This window comes from Nerophis lumbriciformis, linkage group LG27 (assembly GCF_033978685.3).
Source record: "Nerophis lumbriciformis linkage group LG27, RoL_Nlum_v2.1, whole genome shotgun sequence".
Taxonomy (NCBI): domain Eukaryota; kingdom Metazoa; phylum Chordata; class Actinopteri; order Syngnathiformes; family Syngnathidae; genus Nerophis; species Nerophis lumbriciformis.
This window is the reverse complement of record NC_084574.2, coordinates 37,562,501-37,590,000: the sequence shown is the minus strand read 5'-3', so window position 1 is coordinate 37,590,000 and position 27,500 is coordinate 37,562,501. Positions and strand designations below refer to the sequence as shown.

General features: G+C 39.9%; 1 protein-coding gene across 2 annotated transcripts in view; it reads left to right on the top strand.

Annotated features, from left to right (window-relative positions):
• The window catches only part of ctnna2 (catenin (cadherin-associated protein), alpha 2), a 974,853-nt gene that overhangs the window by 79,842 nt on the left and 867,511 nt on the right, over positions 1 to 27,500 (top strand). For both annotated transcript variants that reach the window (XM_061988021.2, XM_061988025.2), the window contains exon 3: positions 25,652 to 25,847. In XM_061988021.2, coding sequence (XP_061844005.1) covers positions 25,652 to 25,847 — 196 coding nt within the window. The remainder of the gene's footprint in view (positions 1 to 25,651; positions 25,848 to 27,500) is intronic.

Sequence of the window (27,500 nt, the reverse complement as noted above, 5' to 3'; positions counted from 1 at the left end):
TGCCAATGTATTTGACTGTATCCTTTATTTTGTCTGCCAATGTGTTTGACTGTATCCTTTATTTTGTCTGCCAATGTGTTTGACTACATCCTTTATTTTGTCTGCCAATGTGTTTGACTGTATCCCTTATTTTGTCTGCCAATGTGTTTGACTGTATCCTTTATTTTGTCTGCCAATGTGTTTGACTATATCCTTTATTTTGTCTGCCAATGTGTTTGACTATATCCTTTATTTTGTCTGCCAATGTGTTTGACTATATCCTTTATTTTGTCTGCCAATGTGTTTGACTGTATCCCTTATTTTGTCTGCCAATGTGTTTGACTGTATCCTTTATTTTGTCTGCCAATGTGTTTGACTATATCCTTTATTTTGTCTGCCAATGTGTTTGACTATATCCTTTATTTTGTCTGCCAATGTGTTTGACTATATCCTTTATTTTGTCTGCCAATGTGTTTGACTGTATCCTTTATTTTGTCTGCCAATGTGTTTGACTGTATCCTTTATTTTGTCTGCCAATGTGTTTGACTATATCCTTTATTTTGTCTGCCAATGTGTTTGACTGTATCCTTTATTTTGTCTGCCAATGTGTTTGACTGTATCCTTTATTTTGTCTGCCAATGTGTTTGACCGTATCCTTTATTTTGTCTGCCAATGTATTTGACTGTATCCTTTATTTTGTCTGCCAATGTGTTTGACTGTATCCTTTATTTTGTCTGCCAATGTGTTTGACTACATCCTTTATTTTGTCTGCCAATGTGTTTGACTGTATCCCTTATTTTGTCTGCCAATGTGTTTGACTGTATCCTTTATTTTGTCTGCCAATGTGTTTGACTATATCCTTTATTTTGTCTGCCAATGTGTTTGACTATATCCTTTATTTTGTCTGCCAATGTGTTTGACTGTATCCTTTATTTTGTCTGCCAATGTGTTTGACTGTATCCTTTATTTTGTCTGCCAATGTGTTTGACTACATCCTTTATTTTGTCTGCCAATGTGTTTGACTGTATCCCTTATTTTGTCTGCCAATGTGTTTGACTGTATCCTTTATTTTGTCTGCCAATGTGTTTGACTATATCCTTTATTTTGTCTGCCAATGTGTTTGACTGTATCCTTTATTTTGTCTGCCAATGTGTTTGACTGTATCCTTTATTTTGTCTGCCGAGTGTGAGCTTGAAATGCCTTATTTGTACTTGTCACAAACTGTGAAGGAAGGAAGGAACTTTATAGTCACGTCGTTGTCAGCACAAACCCGTTCAAGAGCAGACATAGATTGTACAGGGCAGTGTTTTTCAACCACTAGTGTGCCGTGATATATTGTCTGGGAAATTATGTAACTTCACCTAATTGGTCCAAAAAATATTTTTTTTGCAAATCAATAATTATAATCTGCACATAATGTGCCTCCTCAGCCTTCCCGTTAAGGTCTATTCAGGTGTATTGGAGATAGTCGAACCTCGGATTCAGGAGGAACAGTGTGGTTTTCGTCCTGGTCGTGGAACGGTGGACCAGCTCTATACTCTCGGCAGGGTCCTTGAGGGTGCATGGGAGTTTGCCCAACCAGTCTACATGTGCTTTGTGGACTTGGAGAAGGCATTCGACCGTGTCCCTCGAGAAGTCCTGTGGGGAGTTCTCAGAGAGTATGGGGTATCGGACTGTCGGATTGTGGCGGTCCGCTCCCTGTACGATCAGTGTCAGAGCTTGGTCCGCATTGCCGGCAGTTAGTCGGACACGTTTCCAGTGAGGGTTGGACTCCGCCAAGGCTGCCCTTTGTCACCGATTCTGTTCATAACTTTTATGGACAGAATTTCTAGGCGCAGTCAGGGCGTTGAGGGGATCTGCTTTTTGCAGATGATGTGGTCATGATGGCTTCTTCTGGCCAGGATCTTCAGCTCTCACTGGATCGGTTCGCAGCCGAGTGTGAAGTGACTGGGATGGGAATCAGCACCTCCAAGTCCGAGTCCATGGTTCTCGCCCGGGAAAGGGTGGAGTGCCATCTCCGGGTTGGGGAGGGGATCTGGCCCCTAGTGGAGGAGTTCAAGTACCTAGGAGTCTTGCTCACGAGTGGGGGAAGAGTGGATCGTGAGATCGACAGGTGCGGCGTCTTCAGTAATGCGGACGCTGTATCGATCCGTTGTGGTGAAGAAGGAGCTGAGCCGGAAGGCAAAGCTCTCAATTTACCGGTCGATCTACGTTCCCATCCTCACTTATGGTCATGAGCTTTGGGTCATGACCGAAAGGACAAGATTACGGGTACAAGCGGCCAAAATGAGTTTCCTCCGCCGGGTGGCGGGGCTCTCCCTTAGAGATAGGGTGAGAAGCTCTGTCATCCGGGAGGAGCTCAAAGTAAAGCCGCTGCTCCTCCACATGGAGAGGAGCCAGATGAGGTGGTTCGGGCATCTGGTCAGGATGCCACCCGAACGCCTCCCTTGGGAGGTGTTTGGAGCACGTCCGACCGGCTGGAGGCCACAGGGAAGACCCAGGATACGTTGGGAAGACTATGTCTCCCGGCTGGCCTGGGAACGCCTCGGGATCCCCCGGTAGGAGCTGGACGAAGTGGCTGGGGAGAGGGAAGTCTGGGCTTCCATGCATAGGCTGCTTTCCCCGCGACCCCATCTCGGATAAGCGGAAGAAAATGGATGGATGGATGGCCAGTTGATCAATGCCATTGTTTACATTTACAGAGCAGTTCAATAAGAGGCTACAATTAAGTGAAGCAAACAAGCAGGACACATTGGGAGAGCGGAGGGAGTGCGACCGCATTTTCCTCCAACCAAGAGAGAAAACAAGTATCATGTCTTCTTGTGATGCCATCTAAAGGCTGTCACAACAATTGTATCAATGGCAAGTGGAAAAAATAACAACAGTTGTCTTGGTTGCCCATTACCTCCGTTCCTCAATACATGTTGTGTACCTTTTATGTTGACAGTATGTCATTTGGTCTTGTTTTATAACTTTGTGTTTCCCACTTCCACCTATAAATGCCGTAGTTGCTTGCAGTCTGTTGTGCCGGCATCATCGCTGCAGCTGGCTGAGTAGGAATTTTGATGGCTGTCAGAACCGATCAAGCTCTAAAAGTTAGCCAGCAGAGCAGTTTGCCTTAGCGGCCATAATAAAACGGCGTGGTGTCGAAGGACCTTGATGTTATCACTCTGCAGTGTGCAGTGTCCGCCATGTTTGCTAAATCCTATTTCCACGCTCTGTCTGTCTGTGTAAACCTCATTGTCCATTCATGTTGGTGTGGTTTTTTGCTTTAGTGGTAGGACGTGCATAGATGGTGGCTTACATAAAGCCTGCTTGCTTTCTTACAATCTTCCGCATTGCGTTATAATTAAACTCATACAGTGCACAAGAGGCCTGGAAGTTATGCACATTTTAGGGAACTCAATCAGTTATGTTTTTATCGGAGGAAATATAGAATTTCATGTTGAGGTAACAAATAAAACAACATAGATTGATAACAATTAAAGCCCTTTATGCAAAACCAACTTTTCTTAACTTGATACCTGCTTTTGTGTATTTGGGATCTGCTTAACTCGCGGAAATGTGAAATCAAACCATGGAGACATGGTGGAGATATTTATAAAACAATCTTGCCTTCCTTCATACTTGTCTAAACCGTTTGTAATTTGCCTCATTTGTGACTTTTTTTTTTTTTTCAATCGGTGACGTCAGCAGATATCGCTCTGTATATGGCAGATGATTATCAGAGTCCACCATTGTAGTCTGGCATTGTAATCAATAAATACCCTCTTGTTTTGGGTGCAGACTGGCTTGTACATGCACATGCATCCTCCGCTGTTGCCATTTCTAATACTTAAAGGAGCCACGTGTAGGAATCGGGCCAGTGTTAGCTCGATTTGTTGTGTAGCTACCTTAGCCTTCTAATGGAAGACAACAGAGTCACTGCCCTACTGCAAAATAAAGAATGATTTTCCTAAACTCTTTTATTTGGATCATTGCCTAATATGTGTGGCAATGGACCAGTTCGTAATATAATCTATTATCACATTAGCAAAGTAGCTCTTAGCGTAGCTTACTGTGTAGCGGGCTCGAACCTCTATTGTCTACTCGGGGTTGAAGCAGCAGTGCAGAGAAAGTATCAACAGATATGATAGAATAGAAAAGGATTTTATTGTTACGATACACATGTGCATGTCCAGGATCTAGCATTGCACTGCAAAAAGTCAGTGTTCAAAAACAGGAAAAAACAAAAACAAAAATGAGGGGTATTTTACTTGAACTAAGCAAAATGATCTGCCAATAGAACAAGAACATTTGACTTGTCAAGACTTTCCAAAACAAGTAAAATTAGCTTAACTCAATGAACCCAAAAATAGCTTAAAATAAGTAAATTCTCACTAATAAGTGCACTTTTCTTGATAGAAAAAACAAACATGAGACCTTTTTTCTCAATATGTTGAAAAATATTCTTAAATGAAGTAAATGCCATTATCTTGACATAATGATATGCGCTCGGCATTACATTTCTTGCATTTTACCATCGATAACATGACATCATCGCGCCAAGTGCGTGCTCTTTCAGTCAATTAGTGCGCAAGGAATATATATATATATATATATATATATATATACACAGGTAAAAGCCAGTAAATTAGAATATTTTGAAAAACGTGATTTATTTCAGTAATTGCATTCAAAAGGTGTAACTTGTACATTATATTTATTCATTGCACACAGACTGATGCATTCAAATGTTTATTTCATTTAATTTTGATGATTTGAAGTGGCAACAAATGAAAATCCAAAATTCCGTGTGTCACAAAATTAGAATATTACTTAAGGCTAATACAAAAAAGGGATTTTTAGAAATGTTGGCCAACTGAAAAGTATGAAAATGAAAAATATGAGCATGTACAATACTCAATACTTGGTTGGAGCTCCTTTTGCCTCAATTACTGCGTTAATGCGGCGTGGCATGGAGTCGATGAGTTTCTGGCACTGCTCAGGTGTTATGAGAGCCCAGGTTGCTCTGATAGTGGCCTTCAACTCTTCTGCGTTTTTGGGTCTGGCATTCTGCATCTTCCTTTTCACAATACCCCACAGATTTTCTATGGGGCTAAGGTCAGGGGAGTTGGCGGGCCAATTTAGAACAGAAATACCATGGTCCGTAAACCAGGCACGGGTAGATTTTGCGCTGTGTGCAGGCGCCAAGTCCTGTTGGAACTTGAAATCTCCATCTCCATAGAGCAGGTCAGCAGCAGGAAGCATGAAGTGCTCTAAAACTTGCTGGTAGACGGCTGCGTTGACCCTGGATCTCAGGAAACAGAGTGGACCGACACCAGCAGATGACATGGCACCCCAAACCATCACCCAACCATGCAAATTTTGCATTTCCTTTGGAAATCGAGGTCCCAGAGTCTGGAGGAAGACAGGAGAGGCACAAGATCCACGTTGCCTGAAGTCTAGTGTAAAAAAGGTCAAAAAACAATACAAAAGACGGCTGTGGGGGCAAGGTCAAAGGTCCACTCAGCGTGGAGGAGCGTGGGTGGGAGGGGTTCATTTGCATCTAACAACTCCCACCTCTTAAAAGGGAAAGTAGCTTGAAGATAGGTCTGTTAAAACTAAATCCATGCCAAAGAACCACCACTTTAAATAATATAACCCCCTGTATTGAGGCAGGTATTAGGTGCGGGGAAATAACTGTACCCATGGGCAAAATAAAGTTGAATCCGATGCCAGCCCGAGGATTTTCACACCCACCTACATGCGGCGTTAATCTCATAAAGTTTGTTTTTGTTTTCCCCCACAAGCTCGTTCTCGGTACATTCTGACACCTGCGTGCAGAGGCAGCATTATCTTTCCTTATAAAAATAGCAGCGTTAAAATCTGAATGAAGCCAGCTTAGCTGCTGCTGTGAGGTCGTTCATAAAATATACATCAGGCTTTTTGAAGCCACTGTTGAGGAACAACAGACCATGGAGCCGTGACTCGTGTGAGCCTGTCCCCCGTGGAAAGACTTGTCTTTGTAACCAGGCCCGGCCCTAACCAATCTGGCGCCCTAGGCAAGATTTTAGGTGACCCCCCCCCCCCCCCCCCCCCCACACACACACATCGGCAGTGAAGTGTATATACTCACAAGAACACGAATAGCTTTGTCTTTGACCTTTTTTTTTTTACTTACAACTATACCTAATATATAAAGGGGTGGAAAAGTGACTATTACCTGCAGGGCAAACATTAGCTAACCAGAAGGCAATAACAATGTAAACAAAAAACACCTGCTTAAAAGATCTAATACAAATGTCCCTGAGGAATGTAAGGTGGGAGTACTGTAATTACCTAATGTTACATTATTATTTTCCATAACAATTTAGCCCCCTCCACAATATTAACCCGACGTTAAAACAGAACTAGCTATTTATTGATTAGCAATTGCCGAATCATGTAACATTAGCTTAATGCTAAAAAGCCAGGTTACTATCACATTCTGTAACAGACAAATAATTTCATGTAGGCTAACGTTACCTACCTGCTACCTCTGTCTTTTCTCGTTTCTCCTCCTCTTCTTTTCTCTTTTTTCTTCCCAGGGCACCTGACAGTTTTGGCCGTTTTGACATCTTGTGTTGATTTTTTGATGTGGTGACGTCCAAAAAGAGTCATGATACGGGAAGGGAGGGGCGCACCGTGCGGGGGGGAGGGGCGTAATGTTGTAACAAATAATATTTCTATTAAATAGGCTTTACTTTGCATTTTAATTAACGTGGGATTATTTTTTTGTATTTAGAAATCATAGTACCAACTTTTTTTTTTTTTTTTTTTTCTCCATTTGTGGCACTGGCGTGGCGCCCCCTGATGGACGGCGCCCTTAGCATTTGCCTATACGGCCTATGCCACGGGCCGGCACTGTTTGTAACCCACAGTAATGCATCAGGAGCAACCAAGGAGGACAAAAGCATGAGAGACGGGCGACCACGTTAGAGATCGCTCCGACCTTTAGATAGCGCGGTTCTCTCTCTCCAGCGCTGCTATCACAATTGTCTGTACTTGTGTACAATAAATTGTTCATCTCTAATTCTAAGACAGCCTTAGTAGTAATGAATATTTTGGAGGACACCCCAAATTGACTTGAAAAAGTGGGGTTGCCCTAGATCAAGTGTGTGGCTTGTAATTTGTTTTCTTTCCGGCTCGCGGCACATTCTAAAGACAAAAAAACAACAACAACAACATTAGCATTAGAACATAGCACAAAATATAGAATGTGCACTTTTGGTAAAAATTGTTTGTGAATGCAGAAATGTGCAAGCCCCTGAAAAGCGCACGTTGAACTTTTGAATGCTAATGTTAGTCAATCAAGTACCAAGTCATGTGACTAGGGAGCGTACGCATGTCAAAATTAGCTAAAAAAAAAGTTAGCATGCTAACAGTTAACCTGGAACTAGTACCGAGGTATATGACTCTGAGGTGTTCGGCTGCAAAATTGGCTAAATAAAGATACAATGCCAATGTTAGTATATTAGTGTTAGCATGATAACAGTTAGCATGTGTCAAGTACCAAGATATATAACTCTCAGGTGTTTGGCTGTAAAATTGGCTAAATAAAGATACGATGCTAATGTCAGTACATTAACGTTAGCATGCTAAAAGTTGCCATCTGTCACGTACCAAGTCATATGACTAGGAAGCGTACGCATGTCAAAATTAGCTAAAAAAAAAAGTTAGCATGCTAACAGTTTACCTGTATCAAGTACCAAGTTATATGACTCTGAGGTTGTTGGACTGCAAAATTGGCTAAATAAAGATACAATGCTAAAGTTAGCACATGAATGTTGGCATGGTAACAGTTAGCATGTGTCAAGTACCAAGATATATAGCTTTCAGGTGTTTGGCTATACAATTGTCTAAATAAAGATACAATGCCAATGTTAGTATATTAATGTTAGCATGATAACAGTTAGCATGTGTCAAGTACCAAGATATATAACTCTCAGGTGTTTGGCTGTAAAATTGGCTAAATAAAGATTCAATGCTAATGTTTGTATATTAATGTTAGCATGCTAACAGTTAGCATGTGTCAAGTACCAAGATATATAGCTCTCAGGTGTTTGGCTGTAAAATTGGCTAAATAAAGATACGATGCTAATGTCAGTACATTAACGTTAGCATGCTAAAAGTTGCCATCTGTCACGTACCAAGTCATATGACTAGGAAGCGTACGCATGTCAAAATTAGCTAAAAAAAAAAGTTAGCATGCTAACAGTTTACCTGTATCAAGTACCAAGTTATATGACTCTGAGGTTGTTGGACTGCAAAATTGGCTAAATAAAGATACAATGCTAAAGTTAGCACATGAATGTTGGCATGGTAACAGTTAGCATGTGTCAAGTACCAAGATATATAACTCTCAGGTGTTTGGCTGTAAAATTGGCTAAATAAAGATACAATGCTAATGTTAGTATATTAATGTTAGCATGATAACAGTTAGCATGTGTCAAGTACCAAGATATATAACTCTCAGGTGTTTGGCTATACAATTGGCTTAATAAAGATACAATGCTAATGTTAGTATATTAGTGTTAGCATGCTAACAGTTAGCATGTGTCAAGTACCAAGATATATAACTCTCAGGTGTTTGGCTGTAAAATTGGCTAAATAAAGATTCAATGCTAATGTTTGTATATTAATGTTAGCATGCTAACAGTTAGCATGTGTCAAGTACCAAGATATATAGCTCTCAGGTGTTTGGCTGTAAAATTGGCTAAATAAAGATGCGATGCTAATGTCAGTACATTAACGTTAGCATGCTAAAAGTTGCCATCTGTCACGTACCAAGTCATATGACTAGGAAGCGTACGCATGTCAAAATTAGCTAAAAAAAAAAGTTAGCATGCTAACAGTTTACCTGTATCAAGTACCAAGTTATATGACTCTGAGGTTGTTGGACTGCAAAATTGGCTAAATAAAGATACAATGCTAAAGTTAGCACATGAATGTTGGCATGGTAACAGTTAGCATGTGTCAAGTACCAAGATATATAACTCTCAGGTGTTTGGCTGTAAAATTGGCTAAATAAAGATACAATGCTAATGTTAGTATATTAATGTTAGCATGATAACAGTTAGCATGTGTCAAGTACCAAGATATATAACTCTCAGGTGTTTGGCTATAAAATTGGCTAAATAAAGATTCAATGCTAATGTTTGTATATTAATGTTAGCATGCTAACAGTTAGCATGTGTCAAGTACCAAGATATATAACTCTCAGGTGTTTGGCTGTAAAATTGGCTAAATAAAGATACGATGCTAATGTCAGTACATTAACGTTAGCATGCTAAAAGTTGCCATCTGTCACGTACCAAGTAATATGACTAGGAAGCGTACGCATGTCAAAATTAGCTAAAAAAAAAAAGTTAGCATGCTAACAGTTTACCTGTATCAAGTACCAAGTTATATGACTCTGAGGTTGTTGGACTGCAAAATTGGCTAAATAAAGATACAATGCTAAAGTTAGCACATGAATGTTGGCATGTTAACAGTTAGCATGTGTCAAGTACCAAGATATATAACTCTCAGGTGTTTGGCTGTAAAATTGGCTAAATAAAGATACAATGCTAATGTTAGTATATTAATGTTAGCATGATAACAGTTAGCATGTGTCAAGTACCAAGATATATAACTCTCAGGTGTTTGGCTATACAATTGGCTTAATAAAGATACAATGCTAATGTTAGTATATTAGTGTTAGCATGCTAACAGTTAGCATGTGTCAAGTACCAAGATATATAACTCTCAGGTGTTTGGCTGTAAAATTGGCTAAATAAAGATTCAATGCTAATGTTTGTATATTAATGTTAGCATGCTAACAGTTAGCATGTGTCAAGTACCAAGATATATAGCTCTCAGGTGTTTGGCTGTAAAATTGGCTAAATAAAGATGCGATGCTAATGTCAGTACATTAACGTTAGCATGCTAAAAGTTGCCATCTGTCACGTACCAAGTCATATGACTAGGAAGCGTACGCATGTCAAAATTAGCTAAAAAAAAAAGTTAGCATGCTAACAGTTTACCTGTATCAAGTACCAAGTTATATGACTCTGAGGTTGTTGGACTGCAAAATTGGCTAAATAAAGATACAATGCTAAAGTTAGCACATGAATGTTGGCATGGTAACAGTTAGCATGTGTCAAGTACCAAGATATATAACTCTCAGGTGTTTGGCTGTAAAATTGGCTAAATAAAGATACAATGCTAATGTTAGTATATTAATGTTAGCATGATAACAGTTAGCATGTGTCAAGTACCAAGATATATAACTCTCAGGTGTTTGGCTATAAAATTGGCTAAATAAAGATTCAATGCTAATGTTTGTATATTAATGTTAGCATGCTAACAGTTAGCATGTGTCAAGTACCAAGATATATAACTCTCAGGTGTTTGGCTGTAAAATTGGCTAAATAAAGATACGATGCTAATGTCAGTACATTAACGTTAGCATGCTAAAAGTTGCCATCTGTCACGTACCAAGTAATATGACTAGGAAGCGTACGCATGTCAAAATTAGCTAAAAAAAAAAAGTTAGCATGCTAACAGTTTACCTGTATCAAGTACCAAGTTATATGACTCTGAGGTTGTTGGACTGCAAAATTGGCTAAATAAAGATACAATGCTAAAGTTAGCACATGAATGTTGGCATGTTAACAGTTAGCATGTGTCAAGTACCAAGATATATAACTCTCAGGTGTTTGGCTGTAAAATTGGCTAAATAAAGATACAATGCTAATGTTAGTATATTAATGTTAGCATGATAACAGTTAGCATGTGTCAAGTACCAAGATATATAACTCTCAGGTGTTTGGCTATACAATTGGCTTAATAAAGATACAATGCTAATGTTAGTATATTAGTGTTAGCATGCTAACAGTTAGCATGTGTCAAGTACCAAGATATATAACTCTCAGGTGTTTGGCTGTAAAATTGGCTAAATAAAGATTCAATGCTAATGTTTGTATATTAATGTTAGCATGCTAACAGTTAGCATGTGTCAAGTACCAAGATATATAGCTCTCAGGTGTTTGGCTGTAAAATTGGCTAAATAAAGATACGATGCTAATGTCAGTACATTAACGTTAGCATGCTAAAAGTTGCCATCTGTCACGTACCAAGTCATATGACTAGGAAGCGTACGCATGTCAAAATTAGCTAAAAAAAAAAGTTAGCATGCTAACAGTTTACCTGTATCAAGTACCAAGTTATATGACTCTGAGGTTGTTGGACTGCAAAATTGGCTAAATAAAGATACAATGCTAAAGTTAGCACATGAATGTTAGCATGGTAACAGTTAGCATGTGTCAAGTACCAAGATATATAACTCTCAGGTGTTTGGCTGTAAAATTGGCTAAATAAAGATACAATGCTAATGTTAGTATATTAATGTTAGCATGATAACAGTTAGCATGTGTCAAGTACCAAGATATATAACTCTCAGGTGTTTGGCTATACAATTGGCTTAATAAAGATACAATGCTAATGTTAGTATATTAGTGTTAGCATGCTAACAGTTAGCATGTGTCAAGTACCAAGATATATAACTCTCAGGTGTTTGGCTGTAAAATTGGCTAAATAAAGATTCAATGCTAATGTTTGTATATTAATGTTAGCATGCGTCAAGTACCAAGATATATAGCTCTCAGGTGTTTGGCTGTAAAATTGGCTAAATAAAGATACGATGCTAATGTCAGTACATTAACGTTAGCATGCTAAAAGTTGCCATCTGTCACGTACCAAGTCATATGACTAGGAAGCGTACGCATGTCAAAATTAGCTAAAAAAAAAAGTTAGCATGCTAACAGTTTACCTGTATCAAGTACCAAGTTATATGACTCTGAGGTTGTTGGACTGCAAAATTGGCTAAATAAAGATACAATGCTAAAGTTAGCACATGAATGTTGGCATGGTAACAGTTAGCATGTGTCAAGTACCAAGATATATAACTCTCAGGTGTTTGGCTGTAAAATTGGCTAAATAAAGATACAATGCTAATGTTAGTATATTAATGTTAGCATGATAACAGTTAGCATGTGTCAAGTACCAAGATATATAACTCTCAGGTGTTTGGCTGTAAAATTGGCTAAATAAAGATTCAATGCTAATGTTTGTATATTAATGTTAGCATGCTAACAGTTAGCATGTGTCAAGTACCAAGATATATAACTCTCAGGTGTTTGGCTGTAAAATTGGCTAAATAAAGATACGATGCTAATGTCAGTACATTAACGTTAGCATGCTAAAAGTTGCCATCTGTCACGTACCAAGTAATATGACTAGGAAGCGTACGCATGTCAAAATTAGCTAAAAAAAAAAAGTTAGCATGCTAACAGTTTACCTGTATCAAGTACCAAGTTATATGACTCTGAGGTTGTTGGACTGCAAAATTGGCTAAATAAAGATACAATGCTAAAGTTAGCACATGAATGTTGGCATGGTAACAGTTAACATGTGTCAAGTACCAAGATATATAACTCTCAGGTGTTTGGCTGTAAAATTGGCTAAATAAAGATACAATGCTAATGTTAGTATATTAATGTTAGCATGATAACAGTTAGCATGTGTCAAGTACCAAGATATATAACTCTCAGGTGTTTGGCTATACAATTGGCTTAATAAAGATACAATGCTAATGTTAGTATATTAGTGTTAGCATGCTAACAGTTAGCATGTGTCAAGTACCAAGATATATAACTCTCAGGTGTTTGGCTGTAAAATTGGCTAAATAAAGATTCAATGCTAATGTTTGTATATTAATGTTAGCATGCTAACAGTTAGCATGTGTCAAGTACCAAGATATATAGCTCTCAGGTGTTTGGCTGTAAAATTGGCTAAATAAAGATACGATGCTAATGTCAGTACATTAACGTTAGCATGCTAAAAGTTGCCATCTGTCACGTACCAAGTCATATGACTAGGAAGCGTACGCATGTCAAAATTAGCTAAAAAAAAAGTTAGCATGCTAACAGTTAACCTGTATCAAGTACCGAGGTATATGACTCTGAGGTGTTCGGCTGCAAAATTGGCTAAATAAAGATACAATGCTAAAGTTAGCACGTGAATGTTAGCATGGTAACAGTTAGCATGTGTCAAGTACCAAGATATATAACTCTCAGGTGTTTGGCTGTAAAATTGGCTAAATAAAGATACAATGCTAATGTTAGTATATTAGCGTTAGCATGCTAACAGTTAGCATGTGTCAAGTACCAAGATATATAGCTTTCAGGTGTTTGGCTATACAATTGTCTAAATAAAGATACAATGCTAATGTTAGTATATTAATGTTAGCATGATAACAGTTAGCATATGTCAAGTACCAAGATATATAACTCTCAGGTGTTTGGCTGTAAAATTGGCTAAATAAAGATACAATGCTAATGTCAGTACATTAACGTTAGCATGCTAAAAGTTGCCATCTGTCACGTACCAAGTGATATGACTAGGAAGCGTACGCATGTCAAAATTTGCTAAAAAAAAGTTAGCATGCTAACAGTTAACCTGGAACTAGTACCAAGTTATATGACTCTGAGGTGTTCGACTGCAAAATTGGCTAAATAAAGATACAATGCTAAAGTTAGCATGTGAATGTTAGCATGGTAACAGTTAACATGTGTCAAGTACCAACATATATGACTCTGAGGTGTTTGGTTGTAAAATTGGCTAAATAAAGATACAATGCTAATGTCAGTATATTAATGTTAGCATGCTAACAGTTAGCTTGTGTCAAGTACCAAGATATATAACTTTCAGGTGGTTGGCTGTAAAATTGGCTAAATAAAGATACAATGCTAATGTCAGTAAATTAACGTTAGCATGCTAAAAGTTGCCATCTGTCATGTACCAAATCATATGACTTTGAGGTGTTCGACTGCAAATTTGGCAAAAAAAAAAAAAAAAAGTTAGCCCGTGAATGTTAGCGTAGTAACAGTTAACATGTGTCAAGTACCTACATATATGACTCTGAGGTGTTTGGCTGTAAAATTGGCTAAATAAAGATACAATGCTAAAGTTAGCACGTGAATGTTAGCATGCTAACAGTTAGCATGTGTCAAGTACCTACATATATGACTCTCAGGTGTTTGGCTGTAAAATTGGCTAAATAAAGATACAATGCTAATGTCAGTATATTAACGTTAGCATGCTAAAAGTTGGCATCTTTCACGTACCAAGTTATATGACTGAGGTGTTCGATTGCAAAATTGGCTAAAAAAAAAAGTTAGCACGTGAATGTTAGCATGCTAACAGTTAACATGTGTCAAGTACCTACATATATAACTCCTGTGTGCAATTTCAGGCAGTACATATTTTTTCTGTCAAAATGGAAAAAAAACGAATACAAACCCCGTTTCCATATGAGTTGGGAAATTGTGTTAGATGTCAATATAAACGGAATACAATGATTTGCAAATCATTTTCAACCCATATTCAGTTGAATATGCTACAAAGACAACATATTTGATGTTCAAACTGATAAACGTTTTTTTTTTGTGCAAATAATCATTAACTTTAGAATTTGATGCCAGCAACACGTGACAAAGAAGTTGGGAAAGGTGGCAATAAATACTGATAAAGTTGAGGAATGCTCATCAAACACTTATTTGGAACATCCCACAGGTGTGCAGGCTAATTGGGAACAGGTGGGTGCCATGATTGGGTATAAAAACAGCTTCCCAAAAAATGCTCAGTCTTTCACAAGAAAGGATGGGGCGAGGTACACCCCTTTGTCCACAACTGCGTGAGCAAATAGTCAAACAGTTTAAGAACAACGTTTCTCAAAGTGCAATTGCAAGAAATGTAGGGATTTCAACATCTACGCTCCATAATATCATCAAAAGGTCCAGAGAATCTGGAGAAATCACTCCACATAAGCGGCATGGCCGGAAACCAACATTGAATGACCGTGACCTTCGATCCCTCAGACGGCACTGTATCAAAAACCGACATCAATCTCTAAAGGATATCACCACATGGGCTCAGGAACACTTCAGAAAACCACTGCCACTAAATACAGTTGGTCGCTACATCTGTAAGTGCAAGTTAAAGCTCTACTATGCAAAGCGAAAGCCATTTATCAACAACATCCAGAAACGCCGCCGGCTTCTCTGGGCCCGAGATCATCTAAGATGGACTCATGCAAAGTGGAAAAGTGTTCTGTGGTCTGACGAGTCCACATTTCAAATTGTTTTTGGAAATATTCGACATCGTGTCATCCGGACCAAAGGGGAAGCGAACCATCCAGACTGTTATCGACGCAAAGTGGAAAAGCCAGCATGTGTGATGGTATGGGGGTGCATTAGTGCCCAAGGCATGGGTAACTTACACATCTGTGAAGGCACCATTAATGCTGAAAGGTACATACAGGTTTTGGAACAACATATGCTGCCTTTTAAGCGCCGTCTTATTTCAGCAAGACAATGCCAAGCCACATTCAGCACGTGATACAACAGCGTGGCTTTGTAAAAAAAGAGTGTGGGTACTTTCCTGGCCCGCCTGCAGTCCAGACCTGTCTCCCATCGAAATTTTGTGGCGCATTATGAAGCGTAAAACACGACAGCGGAGACCCCGGACTGTTGAACGATTGAAGCTGTACATAAAACAAGAATGGGAAAGAATTCCACTTTCAAAGCTTCAACAATTACCGTATTTTCCGCACTATAAGGCGCATCGGATTATAAGGCGCACCTTCAATGAATGGCATATTTCAAAACTTTGTTCATATATAAGGCGCACCAGATTATAAGGCGCACCTATGTCAACAAAACAGTCAGATAGGTCAGTCAAACTTTATTAATAGATAACAAACCAGCGTTCTGACAACTCCGTTCACTCCCAAAATGAATAAACAGCTGATTTACTCGTGTTACGTAAATCAAACGTGCAATCACAATATAGTAACACGTGAAATAGTGCAGAGCAATAACAATATATCAATAACTCAACGTTGCTCAAACGTTAATGTCACACAACACAACACACTAAATAAAAATGTAAAGCTCACTTTATGAAGTTATAGCTCATTCACAAATCCCTCGAATTCTTCTTCTTCAGTGTCCGAATTAAACAGTTGAGCGAATACGGCATCCAACATGGCCGGCTCCGTCTCGTCGAAGTCGTCATTAATGGAGTCAGTGTCGTTGCCGTTTATTAGTTCAGTGACAATTCCTGCCTTCCTGAAAGCTCGGACCACAGATGAGACTGAATCAGCCCAGGCATTTACGATCCACTGGCAGATAGTGGCGTATGTCGTCTGGCGCTGTCTCCCTGTCTTGGTGAACGTCACGTGTGTTCGCCTTCTGTCATCCACTGTTCCCACGCAGTTAGCAGTCTAGCTTCGAATGCCCTGTTGACACCAATATCTAGCGGCTGGAGGTCTTTTGTCAATCCACCCGGAATGACGGCGAGTATTGAATTAAGCGCGTAAGCGTGTCTCTTAATGTGCTGTTATGAGCTAGCAAATATAACAACTACACTACCCAGCATGCAACGATAGTGACGAGCATGCGCGGTAGCCCTGAGAAGCGTTGTTGTATGCTGGCAGTTAGAATGTGGTTATGAGCACGCTGTGAGTAAACGTTGAGAACTCAGTTAACACGCCTCGTCTGCATTATTTATAATTAGACAGACAACACACTTAATAGGAGCCATTTTGGGGTCTTTACATAAACACACAAATGGAAATGAAACGTCACATATCCCAGCATGCACCGCGCGCTTCTTCTTCTTCTACGGGGAAAAAAGATGGCGGCTGTTTACCGTAGTTGCGAGACCGAAACTTTATGAAAATTAATATTAATATTAACCCATATATAAGGCGCACCGGATTATAAGGCGCACTGTCAGCTTTTGAGAAAATTTGTGGTTTTTAGGTGCGCCTTATAGTGCGGAAAATACGGTAGTTTCCTCAGTTCCCAATCGTTTATTGAGTGTTGTTAAATGGAAAGGCCATGTAACACAGTGGTGAACATGCCCTTTCCCAACTACTTAGGCGCGTGTTGCAGCCATGAAATTCTAAGTTAATTATTATTTGCAAAAAAAAAATAAAGTTTATGAGTTTGAACATCAAATATGTTGTCTTTGTAGCATATTCAACTGAATATGGCTTGAAAATGATTTGCAAATCATTGTATTCCGTTTATATTTACATCTAACACAATTTCCCAACTCATATGGAAACGGGGTTTGCACATTTAGTAAGAAAAGAAAAGGTACTTTATTAATGCATATTATTTCCAAGCTTTTGCAGACCTTGAGTTTGACACCTGCCATCCACAGTAATACCTTTTAAAGCACACTTTCCTAATGACTTCAATGGGAACAATTTGAAATAGTTGCTTAATATGAGGGAATATTTGTGAAGCAACTCAAGAAGACCTGGACTTAAGACCACTTCATGCTTTCTTTCCTCTTGGCACTCCTGGATGCTCTACTGAGCAGCGCTCTGCAGTCACTGCATTCTTCTGGCTACATCCTGCGTGGTTAGCACAATGGCTAAATCAACTGAAGCCGCTGAATAAAGAAGTGAGACATTTTAACAATCCATCTCTGCGAATGCATTTTCCCGGGTGGCGTTAAATTACTGAGTCATTTCCGGCTGTTGGCGGTGCATCTGCTGTTTAATGGTATGAGCAGCCCGTGTATTGCTTATTGCTCTGTAGGATACTTACAACAATGAAGTGCTTCTTTCACGGAGCAGGTGCACTGCAAACACATCGTGCGCATGGTGATTGGTAGGGCTGGGCATACCCATCTACAAACCCAACACCAGTCAAGTTGTCACCTTGTGTAAATGGTAAATAAAAAGAGAATACAACAAATCCTTTTCAACTTATATTCAATTGAATAGACTGCAAAGACAAGATATTTCATGTTCACACTGAGAAACTTTCTTATTTTTTTGCAAATATTAGCTCATTTGGAATTTGATGCCTGCAACGTGTTTCAAAAAAGCTGGCACAAGTGGCAAAAAAGACTCAGAAAGTTGAGGAATGCTCATCAAAAGACTTATTTGGAACAGGTGAACAGGCTAATTGGGAACAGGTGGGTGCCATGATTGGGTATAAAAGCAGCTTCCATGACATGCTCAGTCATTCACAAACAAGGACGGGGCGAGGGTCACCACTTTGTCAACAAATGCCTGAGCAAATTGTTTAAGAACAACATTTCTCAACAAGGAATTTAGGGATTTCACCATCTACGCTCCGTAATATCATCAAAAGGTTCAGAGAATCTGGAGAAATCACTGCACGTAAGCCATATTACCCACCTTGTATCCCTCAGGCGGTACTGCATCAAAAGGTCACATCAGTGTGTAAAGGATATCACCACATGGGCTCAGGAACACTTCAGAAAACCACTGTCAGTAACTACAGTTTGTCGCTACATCTGACTACAAGTTAAAACTCTACTAAGTAAAGCCAAAGCCATTGATCAACAACACCCAGAAACGCCGCCGGCTTCGCTGGGCCCGAGCTCATCTAAGATGGACTGATGCAAAGTGGAAAAATGTTCTGTGGTCTGACGAGTCCACATTTCAAATTGTTTTTGGAAACTGTGGACATTGTGTCCTCCAAAGAGGAAAAGAACCCTCCGGACTTGTCTAGGCACAAAGTGTAAAAGGCAGCATGTGTGATGGTATGGGGGTGTATTAGTGCCCAAGGCATGGCTAACTTACACATCTGTGAAGGCACCATTAATGCCAAAAGGTACATACAGGCAACATACGTTGCCATCCAAGCAACGTTATCATGGACGCCCCTGCTTATTTCAGCAAGACAATGCCAAGCCACGTGTTACAACAGCATGGCTTCATAGTAAAAGAGTGCGGGTACTAGACTGGCCTGCCTGTAGTCCAGACATTGAAAATGTGTGGTGCAATATGAAGGCTAAACTATGAGAAGGGAGACTGTTGAACAACTTAAGCTGTACATCAAGCAAGAATGGGAAATAATTCCACTTCAAAAATGTGTCTCCTCAGTTCCCAAACCTTTACTGAGTGTTGTTAAAAGGAAAGGCCATGTAACACAGCGGTAAAAATGCCCCTCTGACAACTTTTTTGCAATGTGTTGCTGCCATTAAATTCTAAATTAATGATTATTTGCAAAAAAATAACGAACTTTCTCAGTGTGAACGTGAAATATCTTGTCTTTGCAGTCTATTCAATTGAATATAAGTTGAAAAGGATTTGTTGTATTCTCTTTTTATTTACCATTTACACAACGTGACAACTTCACTGCTTTTGCCTTTTGTACATAGTACCTTTTGTACATAGTACCAGGGTAGGTATCGGATCGATGCGAGCATGATGGGATCAATACATTTTGTTGGACTTTCTGGTCTGCATACGTCCAGCAAATTACTCGCTTTCCCTCAGGAGTTCATTGTTGAAATGTTTATATTTATATTTTAGTTCCATTGACTATGTTTCATTGCACTAAATGAGTCTGGTTTCTCAAAGAGTTAGTTGTATTTCACATCTGGTGTCCATGCACTCTCTGTAATGCGACTATTGGTGCCTTGTTTCCTTTTAGTGCGAATATATGTATTGCTTTCCCAGTTGGTTGTTTTGATGAAGTTTATTTAAAACATGTATGCAGTTTCAACGTGATGCATCACATATTTTTCAGGGGCTACTTTTTTCCTACACTCCGAACCCTGTGGTTTATAAGACGGTGTGGATAATTTATGGATGTTTTGTCACTGACGGCCGTAATGAAATGTTTTCAAACAAACAATAACGAGCACATACACCGAGAATGTGTGTTATTGTTTGTTTTGGACAAGTTTGTTTTGGACGAGTTTGCTCACTGCAGGTGCTGCAGTGTCCTTCCATTTACCGGTAGTGCTTTCAACAGGAAGTACAGGGCCGTTCAGTCTTCTAGCCACCCATAGCGTTTCTCCTCGAATGGATTCTTTATCATCACTCCAAGTAGCGTTTGTGATTTGGCATCAGGTACTAACTGTGACCCAAATTGTCCCAGCACTTGTGACTGGATGCTGCATACTTCCACATGTCTTTATCATACTTATACATACTTCCACGTGCCTTTATCATACTTATACATACTTCCATGTGTCTTTATCATACTTATACATACTTCCACGAGTCTTTATCATACTTATACATACTTCCACGTGTCTTTATCATACTTATACATACTTCCACGTGTCTTTGTCGTACTTATACATACTTCCACGTGTCTTTGTCATACTTATACATACTTCCACGTGTCTTTGTCATACTTATACATACTTCCACGTGTCTTTATCATACTTATACATACTTCCACGTGTCTTTGTCGTACTTATACATACTTCCACGTGTCTTTGTCATACTTATACATACTTCCACGTGTCTTTATCATAATTATACATACTTCCACGTGTCTTTATCATAATTATACATACTTCCACATGTCTTTGTCATACTTATACATACTTACACGTCTTTATCATACTTATACATACTTCCACGTGTCTTTATCATACTTATACATACTTCCACGTGTCTTTATCATACTTATACATACTTCCACGTGTCTTTATCATACTTATACATACTTCCACATGTCTTTGTCATACTTATACATACTTACACGTCTTTATCATACTTATACATACTTCCACGTGTCTTTATCATACTTATACATACTTCCACATGTCTTTGTCATACTTATACATACTTACACGTCTTTATCATACTTATACATACTTCCACGTGTCTTTATCATAATTATACATACTTCCACGTGTCTTTATCATAATTATACATACTTCCACGTGTCTTTATCATAATTATACATACTTCCACGTGTCTTTATCATACTTATACATACTTCCACGTGTCTTTATCAGACTTATACATACTTCCACGTGTCTTTATCATACTTATACATACTTCCACATGTCTTTATCATACTTATACATACTTCCACGTGTCTTTATCAGACTTATACATACTTCCACGTGTCTTTGTCATACTTATACATCCACGTGTCTTTGTCATACTTATACATACTTCCACGTGTCTTTATCATACTTATACATACTTCCACGTGTCTTTATCATAATTATACATACTTCCACGTGTCTTTATCATACTTATACATATGTTGAGTATAGCTTTCTGCTCTTTTATATACTGCAAAGCATAACTTGGTGTAACTTTGAGCAGCAAGTTTTGATAATGTGAGGTGTGTGCGTGTGTGTGTGTGAGTGTGTGTGTGTGTGTTGTGAAGCAGGTTTGTGTGTGACAGTTATAATTAAATATCGATCCCCAAAACATAGATTGAAGTAAACACGCCACTGCACTTTATTATGAGTTCTCATGAGCATGGGAATATAGAGTGTAGAGTCAATATATGAAACATGCTGTAAGTAATTCCCTTTTCTGACCAAACCAGGACAACCTGCTATGAATATGGCAACCCAGCTCATAAAAAACATGTGGAATTTGGCTGTGAATCATTGTGGTTCAATTTGATTCGACTCTTGGGGAGTAACGATTCGATTCAGATTTGAATCTGGATTCAAAACGATTCTCGATTCAAGACTTTTTTTAATAACATTGGGTGCCAGCTCTATGATTAACGACATCAAATAGATGAATAGCTCTGATCAATTTCTCTATTACTTAAAAGTCAACTGCTTTTGTTTGATCAAAACATTTCCCAAACATTTAATGAACTGGCTGGACAGGACAGATTTGAAGGAAAAAAAATATAAATTAAAATATATATATATATATATATGTCTTAATAAGGTTATCCAAAAAATAGTGCTCGATACCGTAGTAGAGCGCAATATATGTATGTGTGGGAAAAAAATCACATGACTATTTCATCTCTACAGGCCTGTTTCATGAGGGGGGGTTCCCTCAATCATCAGGAGATTTTAATGGGAGTATTCACATACCATGGATTATATAGGGCACAGAGTGGGTGGGTACAGGCTGGTGTAGGGGCGTGGTGATTGGCTCATGTGTTACTTAGGAGGTGTTTCCGTCTGTGGCGGTATGCTGTTACAATTTCGCTGCGCTTGTTGAGGGATGACAGGTCTGGTCGGTAAATAATAAACAGTTTTTCTTTCAAGCATAGGTTGCATCTTTTATTACCACTATTGTAAGGTGTGCTGGATGCAAGAATTTGCCATGTTATTGAATATTCAACATTATTGTCTTTGAGGTCCCAAATGTGTTTGCTGAGTTCTGTGGTATTCCGCAGGTTTTGGTTCCTGAAAGAAGCCTTGTGATTGTTCCATCTGGTTTTGAACTCTCCTTCAGTTAATCCTACATATGTGTTGGATGTGTTAATGTCCTTGCGTGTTACCTTAGATTGGTAGACAACTGATGTTTGTAAGCACCCCCCGTTGAGAGGGCAATCAGGTTTCTTTCGACAGTTGCACCCTTTGTTGGTTTTGGAGTCGCTCTGTCCGGGGGCCGACGGCTCATTTGCAATTGTTTTGTTGTGGTTTGAGATGATTTGTCGTATATTGTTCATGCAGCTGTAGCTCAATTTAATGTTGTTCTTGTTGAATACTTTTCTTAGGGTGTTGTCTTTGGGAAAGTGTTTGTCAATCAGATTGAGGAATTTGTGTCCAATGTTAGTTGAGACGTTTTTGCTGTATGGGGGGTTGTACCAGATGATGTCGTTTCGTTTTCTGTTCTTTTTCGGTTGGTTTCCTGGCGTGGGTTCATAGGTGAGGGTGAAATTGTATCCGCTTTCATCAAGGGCTATATATATATATATATATATATATACAGTCGTGGTCAAAAGTGTACATACACTTGTAAAGAACATAATGTCATGGCTGTCTTGAGTTTCCAATCATTTCTACAACTCTTATTTTTTTCTGATAGAGTGATTGGAGCACATACTTGTTGGTCACAAAAAACATTCATGAAGTTTGCTTCTTTTATGAATTTATTATGGCTCTACTGAAAATGTGAGCAAATCTGTTGGGTCAAAAGTGTACATACAGCAACATACATGATCAATTTTGGTGACGTAGAAAAGCTACAATCAAATCAAATGAGCTTCATGTGAGTGGTTATGATTGACCACACTTGTTGACTTCTCTGAGCACATTTACATAGGGCTCATGTGATGCAGTCATTAGACTCGCTTACAAACGCCACAATGGGAAAGTCAAAGGAACTCAGTGCAGATCTGGAAAAAGGTTGGGTCTTGGGCGCAGTTGGGTGTTCCAACAGGACAATGACCCCAAACTAGAGATGTCCGATAATGGCTTTTTTGCCGATATCCGATATTGTCCAACTCTTAATTACCGATTCCGATATCAACCGTTACCGATATATACAGTGGTGGAATTAACGCATTATTATGCCTAATTTTGTTGTGATGCATTAAACAATGTAACAACGTTTTCCAAAATTAATCAACTTAAGTTATGGAAAAAAATGCCAACATGGCACTGCCATATTTATTATTGAAGTCACAAAGTGCATTATTTTTTTTAACATGCCTCAAAACAGGTGGTTGAGGTGGGGGCGTTTTGGGGTTGGAGGGTAGTGGGTATCGGGGGATGTATATTGTAGCATCCCGGAAGAGTTAGTGCTGCAAGGGGTTCTGGGTATTTGTTCTGTTGTGTTTATGTTGTGTTACGGTGCGGATGTTCTCCCGAAATGTGTTTGTCATTCTTGTTTGGTGTGGGTTCACAGTGTGGCGCATATTTGTAACAGTGTTCAAGTTGTTTATACGGCCACCCTCAGTGTGACCTGTATGGCTGTTGACCAAGTATGCCTTGCATTCACTTGTGTGTGTGTGTGAAAAGCTGTAGATATTATGTGATTGGGCCGGCACGCAAAGGCAGTGCCTTTAAGGTTTATTGGCGCTCTGTACTTCTCCCTACGTCCGTGTACACAGCGGCGTTTTAAAAAGTCATAAATTGTACTTTTTGAAACAGATACCGATAATTTTGAAAACGATACCGATAATTTCCGATATCACATTTTAAAGCATTTAAATATATATCGGCAGTCCGATATTATCGGACATCCCTACCCCAAACACACGTCAAAAGTGGTAAAGGAATGGCTAAATCAGGCTAGAATGAAGGTTTTAGAATGGTCTTCCCAAAGTCCTGACTTAAAAGTGTGGACAATGCTGAAGAAACAAGTCCATGTCAGAAAAGCAACACATTTAGCTGAACTGCACCAATTTTGTCAAGAGGAGTCGTCAAAAATTCAAGCAGAAGCTTGTGGATGGCTACCAAAAGCGCCTTATTGCAGTGAAATTTGCCAAGGGACATGTAAACAAATATTAACATTGCTGTATGTGTGTATGTACACTTTTGACCACCACTGTATTTATCTATATTTTTTAATTGATTTAATTTTTTTTTTAATCGATTCCGTATTTTCCGCACCATAAGGCGCCCTGGGTTATAAGCCGCGCCTTCAATGAACGGCATATTTCAAAACTTTGTCCACCAATAAGCCGCCCCGTGTTGTAAGCCGCATCTAACTGCGCTAAAGGAATGTCAAAAAAACAGTCAGATAGGTCAGTCAAACTTCAATAATATATTAAAAACCAGCGTTCTAACAACTCTGTTCACTCCCAAAATGTACGCAAATGTGCAATCACAAACATACGTATATCAACATGGACAGAGCTGCGTGAAAAAAGCCACCCGGCCTCTTCGCGTAAACTTAAACTTACCTTAACCACTTGCTCATCTTTTCTTCATCCATCCCTTCGAGTTAGCTTTTATGATGACGCCGGCTGGAAAGGTCTCTTTTGGCAAGGTCTTCCTTTTGAATATCACCATGGGTGGAAGTTTCTGGCCATTAGCATGGCAAGCTAGAACCACAGTGAAGGATGACTTCTCATTCCCTGTGGTGCGAATATTCACCGTACGTGCTCCCGTTGTATCCACAGTGCGGTTCACAGGAATATCAGTTGCTGTGAAATAGTAATCCGTGTGTGGATGGAGAGATTGCGTCTTTTCATGAACCGGATCCCGGTCGCTTAGTAGGAGCCATTTTGTGGTCTTTACAGATGTAAACACACAAAGGAAATGAAACGTACGGTGATATCCGCGCGCTTTTTCTTCTTCTACGCGGGCGGGTGGTTGCTTACAGTAGAAGAAGAAGCGCTTCCTGTTCTATGGGGGCGGGTGCTTACCTTGGCGGTTGCTTGCGTAGAAGAAGAAGCGCTTCCTGTTCTACCGGGAAAAAAGATGGCGGCTGTTTACCGAAGTTGCGAGACCGAAACTTTATGAAAATGAATCTTAATATTAATCCATATATAAAGCGCACCGGGTTATAAGGCGCACTGTCAGCTTTTGAGAAAATTTGTGGTTTTTAGGTGCGCCTTATAGTGCGGAAAATACGGTAATAATCGTTACAATTAACAATTGGGATCCTTTCAAAAATAAAAACATTTTGACACTCCTAGTATAGAACATTGCTGTCAAGCAGAAATGATTCCTCTGTAGAAACATTGTTGACATGCAGTTGACTGGTATCGACTGGCATCTCTAATGTTTGTCATCACTGTGTGCTGCTTCATGTCTGAATGCACTAACAAGGATGCTCGACACCCTGCATCGTGGCATCCATCTCTCACCAAAGACGAGGAAAGAGCGATAAACCCGCCGACATAATCTCTGCATGGTGTTTGACCTTGTCTAGGTGACCACGCTGGTGAACACCAGCAACAAAGGGCCGTCCAGTAAGAAGAAGGGGCGCTCCAAGAAGGCCCACGTCCTGGCCGTCTCTGTGGAGCAGGCCACGCAGAACTTTCTGGAGAAGGGGGAGCAGATTGCCAAAGACAGCCAGGACCTGAAGGAGGAGCTCATCGCTGCTGTGGATGATGTCCGCAAGCAAGGTGAGCTCAGCAAGTCATTGTCTCTGTTCCTTTTTTCTCTTGCTGAAGTACCTGCTGCCTCACTTGCCTCTCTTCATGCTTCTAGATCATTCTTCATGTATAAAGTGTAGGGGTGTAACCATTCGTTTTAACAACGATATTAGGGACGATATTATTTTTTTTTATAACGATACAATACGAAACCATTCAGCGATTTGAAATCAAATCAGTAACTTTTCAGCAAAACAAATGGAGTGTGACTGTGAAATAAATAGTGGATACTGGACATTCTACTCTAGGCTGGGGGTCAGCTCTTTAGCGCCGCCCTAGTGGCTCCCTGGAGTATTTTTAAAAAAGGATTGTAAATGGAAAAAGATGGGGGAAAACATATTTTTTTTGTTTTGGTATGTTTTTAGTTTGAGGACAAACATGACACAAACCTTCCCAAGTGTTAGAACTACCACTGTTTAATATGTTTGTGTGCATGATTCACTGATTACACTATTTGGTCAACATCCTTTTGTTCAGCAGTCCTTGAACTCACCATAGTGTGGACTGTGACGCAACAATTTGTTTACATGTAAAATCTTCCACTCTTTCTTCGTCTCATTTTGTCCACCAAACGTTTTATGCAGTGCGTGAATACACAAAGATGCATCATTTTGCCTCATGTGTAGGTATATTTGAGCTCACTTAATTTCCTTTACTTTTGTCCTCTTTATATATAATTTAGTTTTGCTGTCTTGGTTGACAAGACTCTGCAGCATCGCGTGGACATCGGGGGCGGTACCACTGGATTGGCAGACCGGGGTGGTGGTTCCTCTCTTTAAGAAGGGGAACCGGAGGGTGTGTTCTAACTATCGTGGGATCACACTCCTCAGCCTTCCCGGTAAGGTCTATTCAGGTGTACTGGAGAGGAGGCTACGCCGGATAGTCCAACCTCGGATTCAGGAGGAACAGTGTGGTTTTCGTCCTGGTCGTGGAACTGTGGACCAGCTCTATACTCTCGGCAGGGTCCTTGAGGGTGCATGGGAGTTTGCCCAACCAGTCTACATGTGTTTTGTGGACTTGGAGAAGGCATTCGACCGTGTCCCTCGGGAAGTCCTGTGGGGAGTGCTCAGAGAGTACGGGGTATCAGACTGTCTGATTGTGGCAGTCCGCTCCCTGTATGATCAGTGCCAGAGCTTGGTCCGCATGGCCGGTAGTAAGTCGGACACGTTTCCAGTGAGGGTTGGACTCCGCCAAGGCTGCCCTTTGTCACCCATTCTGTTCATAACTTTTATGGACAGAATTTCTAGGCGCAGTCAAGGCGTTGAGGGGATCTGGTTTGGTGGCTGCAGGATTAGGTCTCTGCTTTTTGCAGATGATGTGGTCCTGATGGCTTCATCTGGCCAGGATCTTCAGCTCTCACTGGATCGGTTCGCAGCTGAGTGTGAAGCGACTGGGATGAGAATCAGCACCTCCAAGTCCGAGTCCATGGTTCTCGCCCGGAAAAGGGTGGAGTGCCATCTCCGGGTTGGGGAGGAGATCTTGCCCCAAGTGGAGGAGTTCAAGTACCTCGGAGTCTTGTTCACGAGTGGGGGAAGAGTGGATCGTGAGATCGACAGGCGGATCGGTGCGGCGTCTTCAGTAATGCGGACGCTGTATCGATCCGTTGTGGTGAAGAAGGAGCTG